We start from the raw sequence: 15,795 nt of genomic DNA on the forward strand, positions 1-15,795 counted from the left end.
CTCAATCCCAGGACCCTGGGATCATGACCTGAGCTGAAGGTAGACACTTAACTGACTGAGCCACCCAGGTGCCCCTTTGCTCAGTTTTCAATACAACTTCTTTAAAATTTGAGTTATGTTCAGAGATTTCCTTACATACAAACAAATTTATCTTTGGGACGCGTGAGTGGCTCAGTTGGTCGACCAGCTACTTTGGCTCAAGTCATGATCTCAGTGTCCTGGTATCGAGTACACCATTGGGTTCCTTGCTCAACGAGGAGCTTGCTTCTGCCTCTGCGTACCCCTTCCCCTGCTTGTGCTCTCTCTCTCTGACAAATAAATTAAAAAATGTATCTTTAACAAGAATTTGTATCTTTTAGTAACTCTTCTTCCCCATTCATTACACTTATTGGTTTAAATATACTAGAGTGAATTTAGTTTCTAGGAATCGTCTAATCCCCCAGTTTGCTTCTTAAAATCTAGAGTACCTGTCTGCCAGGCTAACAACCCCCAAGACTCTTCTCCTTGGCTTTGACAGTGGCAAAATCACTTTCTTTACTCCACACAACCAATCAGTTTTACCTAATTCAGAATTAATTTCGGGCAAGTAATCCCTCTCACTATTCCTCTAATGAAACTAATAAAAGTTCCAACGAAACTAAAAGAAAAGACTTGCCATTGTCTTAAGGTGAGAGCCTCCTTCTGTCCTGCCCCTACAATTTCCCCTTTGCATTTCACTCTCTACAAAGCAGCCACAATTCTGAGGTAATGTATGTAAAGCACATAATATAGAGCTGTCTCACCTAAATTACGGATCTAATCAGGTCACTCCCCACTTAAAATCCTTCTGATAATGTCCAAACTACTTTAAGTGCCAGTCTACGTTCTAACTCTTTTCCTACGCCCCACAACTTAGGAGGGCCACAAACCAAAGTGCCAATAGGCAGGTAACACAAATTAGTGAGATGGGTCATTTGTGTATTATAACACTCAAAAATACTTTCGTTTTTACCAGGAGATGTGCTGGCTCCCTTTTTCTCAAAACTCAAGGCATCACGAATCTAACTTGCATTTTCCCAAACTGCTAGGAAATATGTACAGAACAGAGATATATTATCTCTTCTAAAAATGATGCCATCTTCTAAATATAGTGCCATCATGATACATGCAAGTGTCTTTAAGATTTAGTCTTGGGAAATAAATCAAACTGGAAAGTAAAGACCTCATGTAAGGGGATACTAATCAATTTCAGGCAAATGTTGCCAAGCAGGAATGTAGGTTTTTTCCAATGTTTCAAAGAAAGCCTAAAAGTCTGGATTGCACTGGGCAATTTTCCAATTTTTCCAGTTTGGGACACATTTTTGTCTAATGGCACACAAGGGTAAATAAAACACAACTGCTGGTTGGGTCTTGCCAATAATCGCTTAGATTTCAACTACTGCCTAGACAGACATATTAGACAATGCAACTCTTCCCTAAATAAGCCATGCACTTTCACATCATTCTACCTTTGTTCATGAGGCTCCTTTTTGCCCTAAACATTTTTCCTGCCACTTCAACTAACGAACTCTTAATCCCTCTTAAAATTCTTCTTAAATGTTACATGCTCTGTGAAATATGCCTAATTTATCCCTCTCTCTGGACATCGTGCATATACTTTTAACAATGATCATACACTATATTCATTTATCTAGCTCCAAAGTTAGATGGTGACTTCCATGAGGTAGAAACCTTTTAATACACAGCATATATTACATACTTATGTAAACACTTTCACCCTTTCATTTCCCCAACCTACCAGGCAGATCCATGTGGCTCCCAAGGGCCAAGACACACCCAGCAAAACTCTGCTTTACAGTTCTGGTTACGACAGACCATGTGATTACAACCGCCATCCTTCTCAATTGTAACGTGGCATTTGGGACATTCCTATGAAGAGAAACTATAAAGTTGGTGTCAATGCTACACTAGGTTGTATTACTACCACAGAAGAGAAGCCAGTTCTAAATTTGGTTTTAATACCAAATTTTTTAATACCGCATTTATTGTTTTTAAAAAATTTTAATTAAAAAATTTTAATAACACATTGTTATTAATTTTTTAAATAATATTTATATTTTTAAATGCCATATTTATTGTTATTAATACATGTAAAGCAGCGTGGAATACAGTTAGTACTACTAGAAACGAGCTATTATCATTATTACTGGCCATTCAGATTTGTAATAATTAAAAGATTTGTTTTAGCAGGGTTTGGGACAAAAACATAAAAGTACTTTTAACCATAATGCAGTAATGAAAGTTTCACAGGAGATAAAATATGTTGTTCATGTAAGTATTATTAATTATCCAGTGTCCTCTAGAAACAAATTATTGAGCATTTCCTGTATACCACACACTATTCTCGGCGTTTTATAATAACCTTAACTCATAATCCTTATAGTGATCCTATTTTTTTTTTTAAATATTTTATTTATTTGACAGAGAGAAATCACAACTAGGCAGAGAGGCAGGCAGAGAGAGAGGAGGAAGCAGGCTCCCTGCAGAGCAGAGAGCCCAATGCAGGGCTCAATCCCAGGACCCTGAGATCATGACCCGAGCCAAAGGCAGAGGCTTTAACCCACTGAGCCACCCAGGCGCCCCTATAGTGATCCTATTTTCATTTGTCAGATGAATAAACCAGGAGAGAGACAAATAATAATAGCACCAGTCTGAGATCACACAGGTATAGCAAATGGTGTAGAGTCAGGATTCAAGCCCAAACAACTTGGCCTTAAGAATCAGGTAAGTAGGACTGTAAGACTGATAAATTCTTTTTGTGGCAACTTTCTTCTGTCAAATATGCTTGTTTTATTTATTTTTGTTGTTGATTGTTCTAATTTTTAAGTAAACTCTACCCTCGCCATAGGGCTTGAACTCACAACTCCGCGTGATCAAGAATCACATTCTCTACGAACTGGGCCAGCCAGGCAACCTCAAATACCCTTGTTTTAAATCTTTCTCACTATGGTCCATTTACAACTGTGCTACAGAGATCATGGCTTTTTCCAAGTCTGTGTCGTATTCTTGGTTACTAATGAGTCAAAGTTATTACCCTACAGTAGGTCTATTGTCTTTTTCTTTTGGAAAAATCTAGAAAATCAAATTTATTTGTTTTAATGAAACTATGAATAACATGTAAAGCTAATATTTTTGCTGCATTTGTCTGATGCCTGTAACTCCCACAAGGAGGGAGTACCACCCATTATAATACTTATACAATTCTGCCTTTGTGAGACAGACTACCCTGGCCCATAAACTATAGTCATTTTATTTTTTTTTTAAGATTTTATTTATTTATTTGACAGAGATCAGAAGTAGGCAGAGAGGCTAGCAGAGAGAGGAGGGGGAAGCAGGCTCGCCGCTGAGCAGAGAGCCCAATGTGGAGCTCGATCCTAGGACCCTGAGATCATGACCTGAGCCGAAGGCAGAGGCTTTAACCCACTGAGCCACCCAGATGCCCCAACTATAGTCATTTTAAATAGGTAAATTTGGACATTTCTAATCAAATCTTTGAAATCAATTAACACATTTTACATTTTCCCAAAGAAGCAAGTTCCAGGTCTAAAATAATCTGTGTCATTCTGTATTTCTATATTATAATTAACCACATAGTATTAAGCTCTCAATATGTTAGGATACCATTGATAAGGGGCAAGTAACAATAATAAAAGCTTCTGAAACCTCTCAAGAGAAACACTCTTCAATTTTTCTCAAAACTACTAAGCAGATGACCTTGTTATTAATTGCCATTCTTCCTTAATAATCTACTTTCTAAACAAAGTCAAACATACTCAAGCCTGTACTCCCTATTTTATTTGCTTATTTTAAAGATTTATTTATTTATTTTAGAGAGTGTATGCAGGAGTAGTTGGGGGCAGGGGAGAAGCAGCAGACTGCCCACTTAGCTGGGAGCCCAAGGCAAGGCAGGGCTCTGACCCAGGACCCTGAGGGTCATGGCCTGAGCCGAAAATGAGAGTCCGATTATTCTGATGCTTAATGAACTAAGCCACCCAGGCACCCTGTACTCCCAGTTTTAAACATCTTGGTGGTTTAGAGTGTTGGGGGGATTTCTCTAGATGCAGAAAGAGGGCTATAGTTTCATCAAGCTACTTAGTGAAAACACCACTGCCCTATTCTAAATACTAGTTTTACAGAGCATATTAGAAGATTCTAAGACTTCAATGAACATGTCTGATGGGAAATCAAATTTCAAGAAAGTATGCCTGACTAGGAAATTTTTTCAACAAAAGCAAGCATTTCCTAACAACACAGAAAAGTTTTAAAATGACATGAGTTATCTTCACCATAATTTTAGAGAGCACAAAAAAACTAGTTTCAACCATACATTCCTCAAAGGCATAGGCATTTGTTTTATGTGACAAGACTATTTCATTACCAAGGCTTTCTGGGAGATACAAATATATTCAGGTTTTAATCTTTTTGGGTACAACAGGGTACTAATGGTTTAAAATTGTTTTGGCCTCCATCGTTTAAACACTCCTTATTATCACTGTCCTGTGACTGGGTGATGGAAAGCTCTAATGCTAGTCAGACAACTCACTATTCTTTAAACATCATCTTCACATGTGAAAGGCAATACCAAAAATGAATAGTTCATGAATAACACTACCATTCACCACCTTAGTCACTTCCAATATAGACAGTATATAAGGTTGAATTAAATTGAGATTGGTTAATTAAACAATTTTCTACTACGAAATTGCTGGGTACACAGTTGGGCTTCAAACATATGCCTATTACTTGGTAACAGAAAAGAAGGGCGCTCAAGACTACATCCATTTGCAGAACAAAACATCTGTCTAGGGTTAAATAAATGTTCCAACTGAATCTTAAAACTAGTATCATGAGCAAGAACGTACTTCAAAAATAAAAATAAAAGAACAAGGGATATCTATGTTATCTCTAAAACTCCTAGTTCTTAGGAATAAAGTCTCTTAAATCGTATTTTAGAAATTTAATCTGTTAAAGAAGTCAAACATGTTAACCCCAGTGCAGTTACATAATAAAAAGTTACTCAGTTACTCTCATACTGCTCTAAAGACTGACTCCTTAAGGAGGGGTCCCTAGCTGACTCAGTGGGTAGAGTGTATAGCTCTTGATCTCAGGGTTGTGAGTTGAGGCTCCATACCCTGGGTACAGAGATGAAAGAAAAGAAAAGAAAATAGGAAAAGGAAAGCAAAGTGAAGACAAGGAAAGAAAAAAGAAAGAAGGAAACAGTTACACTAATGTGGGGCTCAAACTCACAACCCTGAGATCAAGAGTCGCATGCTCTCCCACTGAGCCAGCCAGGCGCCCCAAAGCTTGAAGATTTTTTAAAGGCAGAAATGTGAATATGCCTAATAAAACTAAGTAGGTGGAATAAACTCTGTACCTGTATACTAAAAGGCAGGTAAAACAATATGAAAAAGCATTATCAAACCCCTGGGTAGTAAAACTGTCAGCTTTTTCTTCTATAGGAAACCAACGTTTTCCTAACAAAAACTTCTAAAGAACAGTACTGTACATATTGCAGTAGTGCTCAAAAAAATAAACTTGAACACTTAAAAATCGGCATTCTGGGGAAAAAACAAAACAAAAAACAAACCCTACCAAAACCCCAAGCCCCCAAAACAACCACAAAACCCCCAAATCTTAACTGAAGAAAAGGTAAAACAAAGTCCTTACCTAGGTAAACCTACTTATTTTGCTAATGTACCTACTACCAAGAGTTTACTGAAGAAAAATACCAACCTTTGTGTTGGCTGCAATCCAATTAGAAGTTTCACTATCATCATCACACTTTTTAATCCACTTCTTTAACCACTGTTTGGAAACAACAACTGTTAGGGTACAACAAAAGACTTTAAAAAAGGATAGCAAATTATTTCAACATTAAAATGTAGTCAGGCATAAATGTAAAAGGCAAAGGACAAGATTATCACTGGATTTACTTCCTTTTATATCAAAGCAATCCTCTAGTTCTCATATCCAGTACATGTATCAACCAAAGAAGACTTTCTCTGGCTGAAGCCAAGTGGGGAACCTAGAGCCTGATGAGAAGCCCAGCTCCAAGATGTGTCATTCTCCTTAGCTAATTACAAGGCCTGCCCAGGGAGGTGCCTTAACCACTGTTATCCTGATAATCATCAGGAGCAGACTTATTCCTAAGGAATGCTTCATGAATACTTGCGATGATCATCTGAAATAGAAAGGAAAAACACAATCTTCTACCTACAAATTCAATCCAATCCAAAATTGTGGGCCCTGGTTTTCAGTCATCAAGTCTCAGAAGTGTTCTATTAAATTATTTAAAAATGAAAATGCCAGACAAACTCACCTTACATTTAACAGGATCGTGCCAATTTTCTCCACAGTTAAAGCTGTTAAGTAACACAAGAGTTAAAAGAATTAAGTTCTACCTACAGTAAGTAAGTAAACAGACAATTTCACGTTTTATAGTTTCTCAGTGGTTTCATCAGTTTTTAGTGACTGGCAAATACAAGGACATGAGCCAAGTTTATATTATTCTATAGATTATTTAGAATTTAGTGTTAGAAGAGCATACATTGTGGTGTGTATGAGAAATGAAGAAATGATTATAGGCATGAAGACATGCTCTGATGACGATTATAAAAGAAAGGACTCTAAATAACCACCAATCTTTTAAGACAAGAAATTCAGTGTAATCCCATCTGTATTTTTCTGATCATTTTATATATGTATAGTTCTGTGCCATAAAAATTCTTTAATTCAAACCAATTTTCACTAATTTGAACTTATATTTTGACCAGTGCTTTATTACCATATATTAAACCTCTTAACACCCCAAATGAAGAATAACAAAGTCTGACTTTGTAGAGTAATTGCATAATTTAATGCAAATGTAGTGAGCAATAATTGGGATATAAACAGGTCACATCTTTGCATGATCCAAACAAATGAACTTCAACCCTGTAGAGATTAACTGTACCAACCAAGGCATAAAACAAAAGAGTGTGACTAAATATTTTCTAAGAATATACTAATTGTTAACTCCTTGCTATATTCAAGACACATGATATATACATTTAAGAAAGCACGAATTAAGAATAAACATACACACACACAAAAGAATAAATACGAAGGTTGATCAGCTAGTCAAGTAATTCAGGAATGCCAAAAATCCTTTGCAAAGGAGAGGAACAAAGTGCTATCAATTTAAATGAAGTCAAAGATAATGGTTACTTCTGGAAAAGAAGATGGGGAATTGGATGGAGAAGGGAACAACAGAAGCTTCAAATGAATCTGTCATATTTTATTTCTTAACAAAAACAAAATACTGTGTAAGCTGGGTTAAGAGCTACATAAGTATTCACTGCTGTTATTTTCTATATTTTGGTATCAACTAAAACTATGTTTTAAGGTAGGTATATAATCAGACTGCACCACCTGTCTATAGGGTAAACTCTAAAACAGTAATGCGTATTTAATCTTTACCAAAACAGCATGTATTTCATACATATTTAATCTTTGTGAGTTTACCTGCTCCTTTTGGAAATATTTAGTATTAATGACGTGTAAGTCTAATTCTATAGCTGTTTGGGGAGAAAAAAGAGAATGGTACAGAATACCAATATAATGTCTTTTGCTAGATCTTGGATCTACTTGTTTTGAATGTTTTCTTATTCCTAAAAGATCCACAAGGAAAATGGAAAATCATCTTAACTCTCTAATAAGAATATGCAGTATTGAAAATTCTCTATTAAGTCAAATTTAGAATTCAAACGTTTGAGCATGTTATAAAACTCCAAGAACGGAGGTAACCAGGAAAGCTGCGGCCAGAGGTGCCACAGGGAAAGTGCTGGTTAAAAAGCATATCTAATAAACCATGTTTTATCTTTCCAAATTTATCTGCAAATTTTCTTTCTAGGAGTAATATTAAACTTGTCAAAGCAAAGGAAAAATAATCCGGTGTATTTTATTTCCTAAGAGATAACCTGAAAACAGAGCAAGAACCATAAAGGAAGCAAACACACTCTGACAAAATAAGCAGTCCATCAGAAATGAGAACTAAGTTCTTGTCCCAGATCTCTAAGTTTGCTCCCATATTAGTTCCAGTGCAACACACAAGAAAATGTGATTATAGCTACATTTTCTTCCCGTAAGAAAAAATAGCAACAAAGAAAGAGAAAAAATTATTTAAGATGTGACCTTTTAATCTAATTCTATTTATTTTCTTTAAAGGTTATTTATTTATTTATTTGACAGACAGAGAACACAAGTAGGCAGAGAGGCAGGCAGAGAGAGAGGGGGGAAGCAGACTCCCTGCTGAGCAGAGAGCCCGATGCGGGGCTCGATCCCAGGATGCTGAGATCATGACCTGAGATGCCCAACCCACTGAGCCACCTAGGTGCCCTCTAATTCTTATTTAAAAGAAATACACACTATTTTATTTTATTTTATTCTTAAAGATTTTATTTATTTATTTGACAAACAGAGATCACAAGTAGGCAGAGAGGCAGAGAGGCAGGCAGAGAGGGAGAGAGGAGGAAGCAGGCTCGCTGCCGAGCAGAGAGCCTGATGCAGGGCTCGATCCCAGGACCCTGAGATCATGACCCGAGCCGAAGGCAGAGGCTTTAACCCACTGAGCCACCCAGGCACCCCAGTACACACTATTTTAAATCAACATCACCCACCTCCCTACTAGAGGTAAGAAAAAAATTCTTTTTCTACTATTTTACTACTAAAAATAAACGGAAAAGCTATGTGTGCTGTTTCAATTTGGGAAATCACTTGCTTACCAAAACTGGCGCCCACATTTGCAGCGAACAGGTTTAGCATCAGGATATTGGACTTTAACAACGTGGTGGCAATCTGGGGCAGGACACCACTTTAACAGTCGATTGCACTAAAACCCAAGTTAGAAAATAAAAAATGACAGCAAATTAAAATCATGATGTAAGATTTCCTAGTACAACAGGCAATTAACTTATATTTCCCAGTGCAAAGGCCAAACACAAAGACGATGACACAAACATATAAAACTTGCCCCCAATATTTAGTACTCTAGTTCTAAAGTATTGCCTTCCAATGCACTGTTTTTCTAAGATTACAGATCCCTTGATCCCTGGTTTTATAAACATGTGAACTGTCTCTTGGTTCTACCATCAAAATCCTACTGACAAACTTTTAAAATAATTACCCACTGGTGATCATTAAGCACTGATTTGTGCATGGTTCTACCTCAGGGCAATTTTCAAAGATGTAAAAAACAATATACCCTCCTACTTAGGCAAAGTGTTTAGATCCTATAGAATATACAGGTAATTTCTCTCTTTGACCGTAAAAATGTGTCTAAGAAGAAAAGTCAGTTTCTAAACCATGGAAACAATCACATTTTAGTTCTTAAAAATGAATGAATGAATGAATGAATGAACCAACGAACGAATTTAAATAAATAAAGCTTTGAAGTATTTTTTGTTATGAAACAAAACATGGCTCAAGTAACACTCTGCACCAGAATTCAAGTTTAGTGACCATTTTAAGAATACATGATTCCTAAAATACACGTTTTCTAGAAGATCTGACCTTCAGTTTAATCTCTTAATAAAAATTGGCTTTGTAGAGTTAAAATACCAATTTACATTGATGATCTTATATCATCATCTTCCATAAAGAGCCAGATAGTAAAGATTTTTGTTTCTGACGGGCACAATGGCCTCTGTAGCAATTACTCAACTCTGCCACTGTAGCACAAAATAAATCGTACAACAAATGGCACGTTCCAATAAATATTTATAAAAACAGGCAGGTCAGAGTTTCATGACCTCTGTTGACCTCTGTATTTGATTAAAAAAAAAAAAAGAAAAAAGACATTTGCTAAAAACAAGTAACTATAGGGGCACCTGGGTGGCTTAGTCAGTTAAGCATCGCCTTCGGCTCAGGTCATGATCCCAGGGTGCTGGGATCAAGCCCTGCATCAGGCACCCAGCTTGGGGGGTGGGAGGAGCCTGTTTTAACCTCTTCCCTGGCCTGTGCTATTACGCTCTCAAATAAATAAATAAATAAAATCTTTAAAAAAAGAAATAACCATAGCTCTCTTTATTAACAAAGTTTACTGGTAATGGAAGCTAAAACAAGCAGAGATAGAGCAAGGTTGAATTGCCAAGCATGATTAAACATTACGTCATTAATAATCAGCTACAACTTTTTGCTAGCAATAAAGGAAGAATACTGTAAAACTAATTTTATCACCAAAGTTCTAGATCTTTGAAGAGACACCTACTCACTGGTTTGTCACATTCCTTTGAGAATAAAGGTGTTTCGTATGCCTCATTAATAAAGTTCATAATCCAAGTTTATGGTCATAATCCAAGCCCTTTACGTCTTACTATCGAGAGTGTTTCATGTAAGAAAAACTAATTATATCTATTAATAAACAATTCCTCTTATTTAAAAAAGGAAAACTTAAGAGAAATCACTTACCTCTACAAAGCTATTTGTTATTAAATGCTGATACTTTAATTTAACTTTTGAATCTGTGATCAGGCGCCTAAGAGCAAGAATAAAAGTAGTTTATTAGGAAGTTCTCAGCCAAGAGTATCTTTCCACATTTATAAAATAAAATTTCAATGTATTGGCTCTAAAAACTACCCTAAATTGAAAATGCTAAAATGCATATGGACTATCAACAAATATAACTCTAGAAATCAAGATAACAACTACAAAGTTTCTATAGTTTTATTTTGGTAGAATCCCCATCCCCAAGTTTTTTATACATAAAATATTCCATTTTTACCCAGTTTGTTATTATAGTTTAATGACTTACTATTATGGCGTTTAGGCCCCTTTCAAAAGTGTCTTCTTACTCTGCCCTAAGAGAGCAATGTGCAGCCAACTTCCCTAAGACACTCTCCCAAAAATCAGTGTGTGAGATAAGATAAGAGATGTTGACAGGAATATCAAGAAATGGATCCAGGTTTTGCTATATATAAAAATGTCTACTGACTGCAACTTGGCTTCCCTTGTCCCCCTAGAACACTCTATATATTCATTACAATTTCTAGAACTCATAGGAACCCATAAAAGTAAAGCATCCTGAAGCTTAAGTTTTACTAGCTTTAATGGTAAACACTCCTGTAAATGTTTAAAGAAAATGGTGTTACAGCAGAAAAAGTTAACCACTGACAAAACCAGTAAAAACTATCTAATGTGACAAGAAATTTTTGTATTATCTGGCCCCCAATGAATTCTTGAGCTTCTTATGGCACTGCTTGCCTTCCACACCCATCCTGTCCTGTGCTACTTTTGGTGTACTCCTGTCACATTCGTATTCTTTTCAGAATTGTGGAGATCATCCTCCCTCAGAGGCTTTTGCATAGGGCTACCTCTCTTGAAAAGGAAAGAGAAGTATATCATGGTGGGCTCAGATGGGACAGCCTACTGAATACTGGATTCACGCTTACTAGCTATGAAGTAAGGGTAAGTTCTTTGACCTCTCCATTTTTCAGTTTAGTCATTTGTAAAATGGATAGCAGAAATAAGAGTTGTGAACTAGAATAGTGCCTGGCAAACAGTAAACACTCAATAAATATTAGATGCTGTTATATTCTTTTTTAAATCAGCTAATACATAGTTACTAACTAAAGGAAGCCTTTTCTGACAATAACCCCTATCAGTCCTGCTCAATTCTCATAGCATCTTATAGATCTTTCTGTCATAAAATCTGTCATAATTTTATCTGAGCTGGAACAAGCCTAAAATGTGTATGGAACCAGAAAAGACCCCAAATAGCCAAAGGAATGTTGAAAAAGAAAACCAAAGCTAGAGGCATCACAATTTCAGGCTTCAGGCTGTATTACAAAGGTGTAGTGATCAAGACAGTATGGTAGAGGCACAAAAACAGAGAAACAGATCAGTGGAACAGAACAGAGAACCCAGAAATGGACCCTCAACTCTATGGTCAACTAATCTTTAACAAAGCAGCAAAGAATATCCAACAGAAAAAAGACAGTCTCTTCAGGAAATGGTGTTAGGAAAACTGGACAGGCACAGGTAGAAGAATGAAACTAGACCACTTCCTTACACTATACACAAAAAAATAAACTCAAAATGGATGAAAGACCTAAATGTGAGACAGGAAACCAGCAAAATCCTAGAGAACACAAACAGCAACCTCTTTGACTTTGGCCACAGCACCTTCTTGTTAGATAAGTCTCCAAAGGCAAGGGAAACAAAAGCAAAAATGAATTACTGGCACTTCATCAGGATAAAAAGCTTTTGTACAACAAAATAAATAGTCGATAAAACTAAATAAGGCAACCGACAGAATGAGAGAAAATATTTGCAAATGACCTATCAGATAAAGGGCTGGCATCTAAAACTATGAAGAACTTACCAAACTCAACAATCAAAAAAACCCCCAAAAATCCAGTCAAGAAATGGACAGAAGACACGAACAGACATTTCTCTAAAGAAGACATACAAATGGCTAACAGACACACGAAAAAATGCTCAACGTCACTCAGCACCAGGGAAATACAAATGAAAACCACAATGAGATGCCAGCTCACACCAGAAAGAATGGCCAAAATTAACCAGTCAGGAAACAACAGATGTTGGTGAGGATGAGGGAAGGAAGAACCCTCTTACGCTGTGGGTGGGAATGCAGACTGGTAGAGCCACTCTGGAAAACAGTATGGAACTTTCTCAAAAAGTTAAAAATAGGGGCGCCTGGGTGGCTCAGTCGGTTAAGTGTCTGCCTTCAGCCCAGGTCACGATCCCAGGATTCTGGGACAGAGCCCCACATGAGGCTCCCTGCTCAGAGGGGAGCCTGCTTCTCCTTACCTCCCTGCTACTTCCCCCCTGCTTGTACTCTCTCCCTTCCTCTGTCAAATAAGTGAATAAAACCTTAAAAAAAAAAAAAAAAAGGCCTCTCATCAGGTGCCTTGTTCAGTGGGGATCTGCTTCTCCCTCTCTCACTCACCCTGCTTGTGCTCTCTGTCAAATAAATATATAAAATCTTTTTTTTTTTTTTTTTAAGTTAAAAATAGAACTACCCTACCATCTAGCAATTGCACTACTAGGTATTCACCCAAAGGACACAAAGAGTTGTGATCCAAAGAGGCACCTGTACCTCAATATTTATAGCAGCAATGTCCACAATAGCCAAACTATGGAAAGAGCCCCAATGTCCACTAACAGATAAACAAGACGTGGTGTGTGTGTGTGTGTGTGTGTGTGTGTGTGTGTGTGTGTGTGTGTGTGTAGTATTACCCAGCCATCCAAAAAAAAAAAAAGAAAGAAAGAAAGAAAGAAAATCTTGCCATTTGCAATAACATGTATGGAACTACAGGGTATTATGTTAAGTGAAATTAATCAGAGAAAGACAAATACCATATGATTTCACTTATATGTGGAATTTAAGAAACAGAACAGGTGAACATAGAGGAAGGGAAGGAAAAATAAAATAGGATGAAATCAGAGAGAACGGCAAACCATAAAAGACTCTTAACTATAGGAAACAAACAGAGTTGTTGCAGGGGAGCTGGGGTAACTGGGTGATGGGCATTAAGGAGGGCTTCTTTTTTTTTTAAATATTTTATTTATTTATTTGACAGAGAGTACAAGTAGGCAGAGAGGCAGGCAGAGAGAGGAAGGGAAGCAGGCTCCCTGCTGAGCAGAGATCCCCATGTGGGGCTCTATCCCAGGACCCCGGGATCATGACCTGAGCCGAAGGCAGAGGCTTTAACCCACTGAGCCACCCAGGCGCCCCTTAAAGAGGGCTTCTGATGTGATGAGCACTAGGTGCTCTATGCAACTGATGAATCACTAAATTCTACCCCTGAAACTAATAATACAGTATAGTATTAACAATATGTTTTTAAATCTAATATAAGAAGTTAGGTAAATTGAATTTAAACAAAAAAAAATTTTTTAAGGTTTATTATTTATTCATTTGAGAGAGAAAGAACAAGGTGGGGGGGGTGCATAGGGAGAGAGAAAAGCAGAGTCTCTGACTGAGTAGGGAGCCCAATGTGGGGCTTGATCCCAGCTGCCCAATGGACTGAGCCACCCAGGCACCCCTAAATTAAAAAAAAATTTTAATTATCTGTGTAATCATTTGTTTAATATCTGCCTTCATGTTCCTTTATCCCCAACCAAACAATAAGCTCCACGAAAGGATCCCTTGTATCTAACACACTGCTTGGCCTGTAGAAAGTGCTCAGTAAATATTTTTTAAATGGATAAACCTCCACATTTCAGGAATGCTGGAATGGGGGCCTAAAAATAATTAGTGTACTTGGTGATTCCTTAAAAGGTTAAACACAGGGGTGCCTTGGTGGCTCAGTCCGTTGGTACGTTTGACTTGATTTTGGCTTGGGTCATGATCTGAGTGTTGTGGTATCAAGCTCTATACTCAGCAGGAAGTCGGCTGAAGGCTTTTTCTTGCCCTCTGCACTACTGCCTACCCCTGTGCACTCACTGGAGTGCACTCTCTCTTTCTAAAATAAACAAATCTTAAAAAAAAAAAAAGGTTAAACACCGAATTACCATATGACCCAGCAATTCTACTCCTAGAGACGTATATCCAAGACATTAAAAACTTGCACACATATATTCAAATAAAAACACAACTATTTCCACAAAAAGTGGAAACAACCTAAATGTCCAAGAACTGATGAAGAAACAAAATATGGAATATTATTTATCCCTAGAAAGGAATCAAGTACCGACACACGCTACAACATGGATGAACCTTGAAAACATTACGTTAAGTGCAAGAAGCCAGACACAAAAGATCACATGCTATACGACATTTAAATGAAATGCTCAGAATAAGAAAATCTGTATAGACAGAAAACGGATACAAGATTGTCAGGGTCAGTGGGAAGAAGGGAACGGGAAGTGACTGTTTAATGAATATGGGAATTCTTTTAGGGGTGATGACAATGTTCTGGAATTAGACAGTGGTGATGGTTGTACAACATGATGAAAAACCACTAAGCTATATAGTTTTAGATAGTTAAAATGGTACATATTATGTTACGTGAAGCTTACATAAAAATAAATAAATAAATAAATAAATAAATAAATAAATAAATAAGGGGCGCCTGGGTGGCTCAGTGGGTTAAGTCACTGCCTTCAGCTCAGGTCTTGATCTCAGGGTCCTGGGATTGAGTCCCGAATCGGGCTTTCTGCTCAGCAGGGAGCCAGCTTCCCCCTCTCTCTCTGCCTGCCTCTCTGGTTACTTGTGATCTCTGTCTGTCAAGTAAACAAATAAAATCTTTAAAAAAAAAAAAAAAAAAAACCCAAAGTCAGATGCCCTGATTTCCCACTTTTTATTTCTATAGTACTCATTATGCTTCTCTGATGTGACAAAAGCCAATGATTTCTTATAACTGATCTAGACGACTTGGTGAGAACAAAGATTAGCCATAGTTACTAGACCAAGGTTATGAGGTCTCAGTTATTACGTCATAGTTTATCTTGTGAGAGCGAAGAATTAGAAAGCAATCTCTTACCCTTAAGAATAAATACTTTCAAGAAGACAAGTGTCATCCTGTGTACTGATGAACTACATCTCTCGACAAAAACCTATTGCCATCACTTACATCTAGTTATTACACCAACTCTCATGGTAGAAGGCAGCTCTTTATGAAGGTAAACATAATGACTTCTACTGATCGCCTGCTACACATTATAAGCACAGTGCCAGATGCATTTAAGTACCCTTGAGTTTGGGGATAATTCTGTTTTTTACAAATAAGGTAACTGGAGAGTTACGAACTGAAA

The 15,795-nt window shown here is 37.1% G+C and overlaps 1 protein-coding gene across 2 annotated transcripts in view; it reads right to left on the reverse strand.

The window, feature by feature from the left end:
• The window catches only part of ARIH1 (ariadne RBR E3 ubiquitin protein ligase 1), a 121,938-nt gene that overhangs the window by 16,178 nt on the left and 89,965 nt on the right, over nt 1–15,795 (reverse strand). For both annotated transcript variants that reach the window (XM_046008163.1, XM_046008161.1), the window contains 5 exons: nt 10,486–10,552; nt 8,802–8,908; nt 6,359–6,401; nt 5,773–5,844; nt 1,778–1,908 (listed from right to left, as the gene is read on the reverse strand). In XM_046008163.1, coding sequence (XP_045864119.1) covers nt 1,778–1,908; nt 5,773–5,844; nt 6,359–6,401; nt 8,802–8,908; nt 10,486–10,552 — 420 coding nt within the window. The remainder of the gene's footprint in view (nt 1–1,777; nt 1,909–5,772; nt 5,845–6,358; nt 6,402–8,801; nt 8,909–10,485; nt 10,553–15,795) is intronic.

This window comes from Meles meles, chromosome 6, assembly GCF_922984935.1.
Source record: "Meles meles chromosome 6, mMelMel3.1 paternal haplotype, whole genome shotgun sequence".
Classification (NCBI taxonomy): Eukaryota; Metazoa; Chordata; class Mammalia; order Carnivora; family Mustelidae; genus Meles; species Meles meles.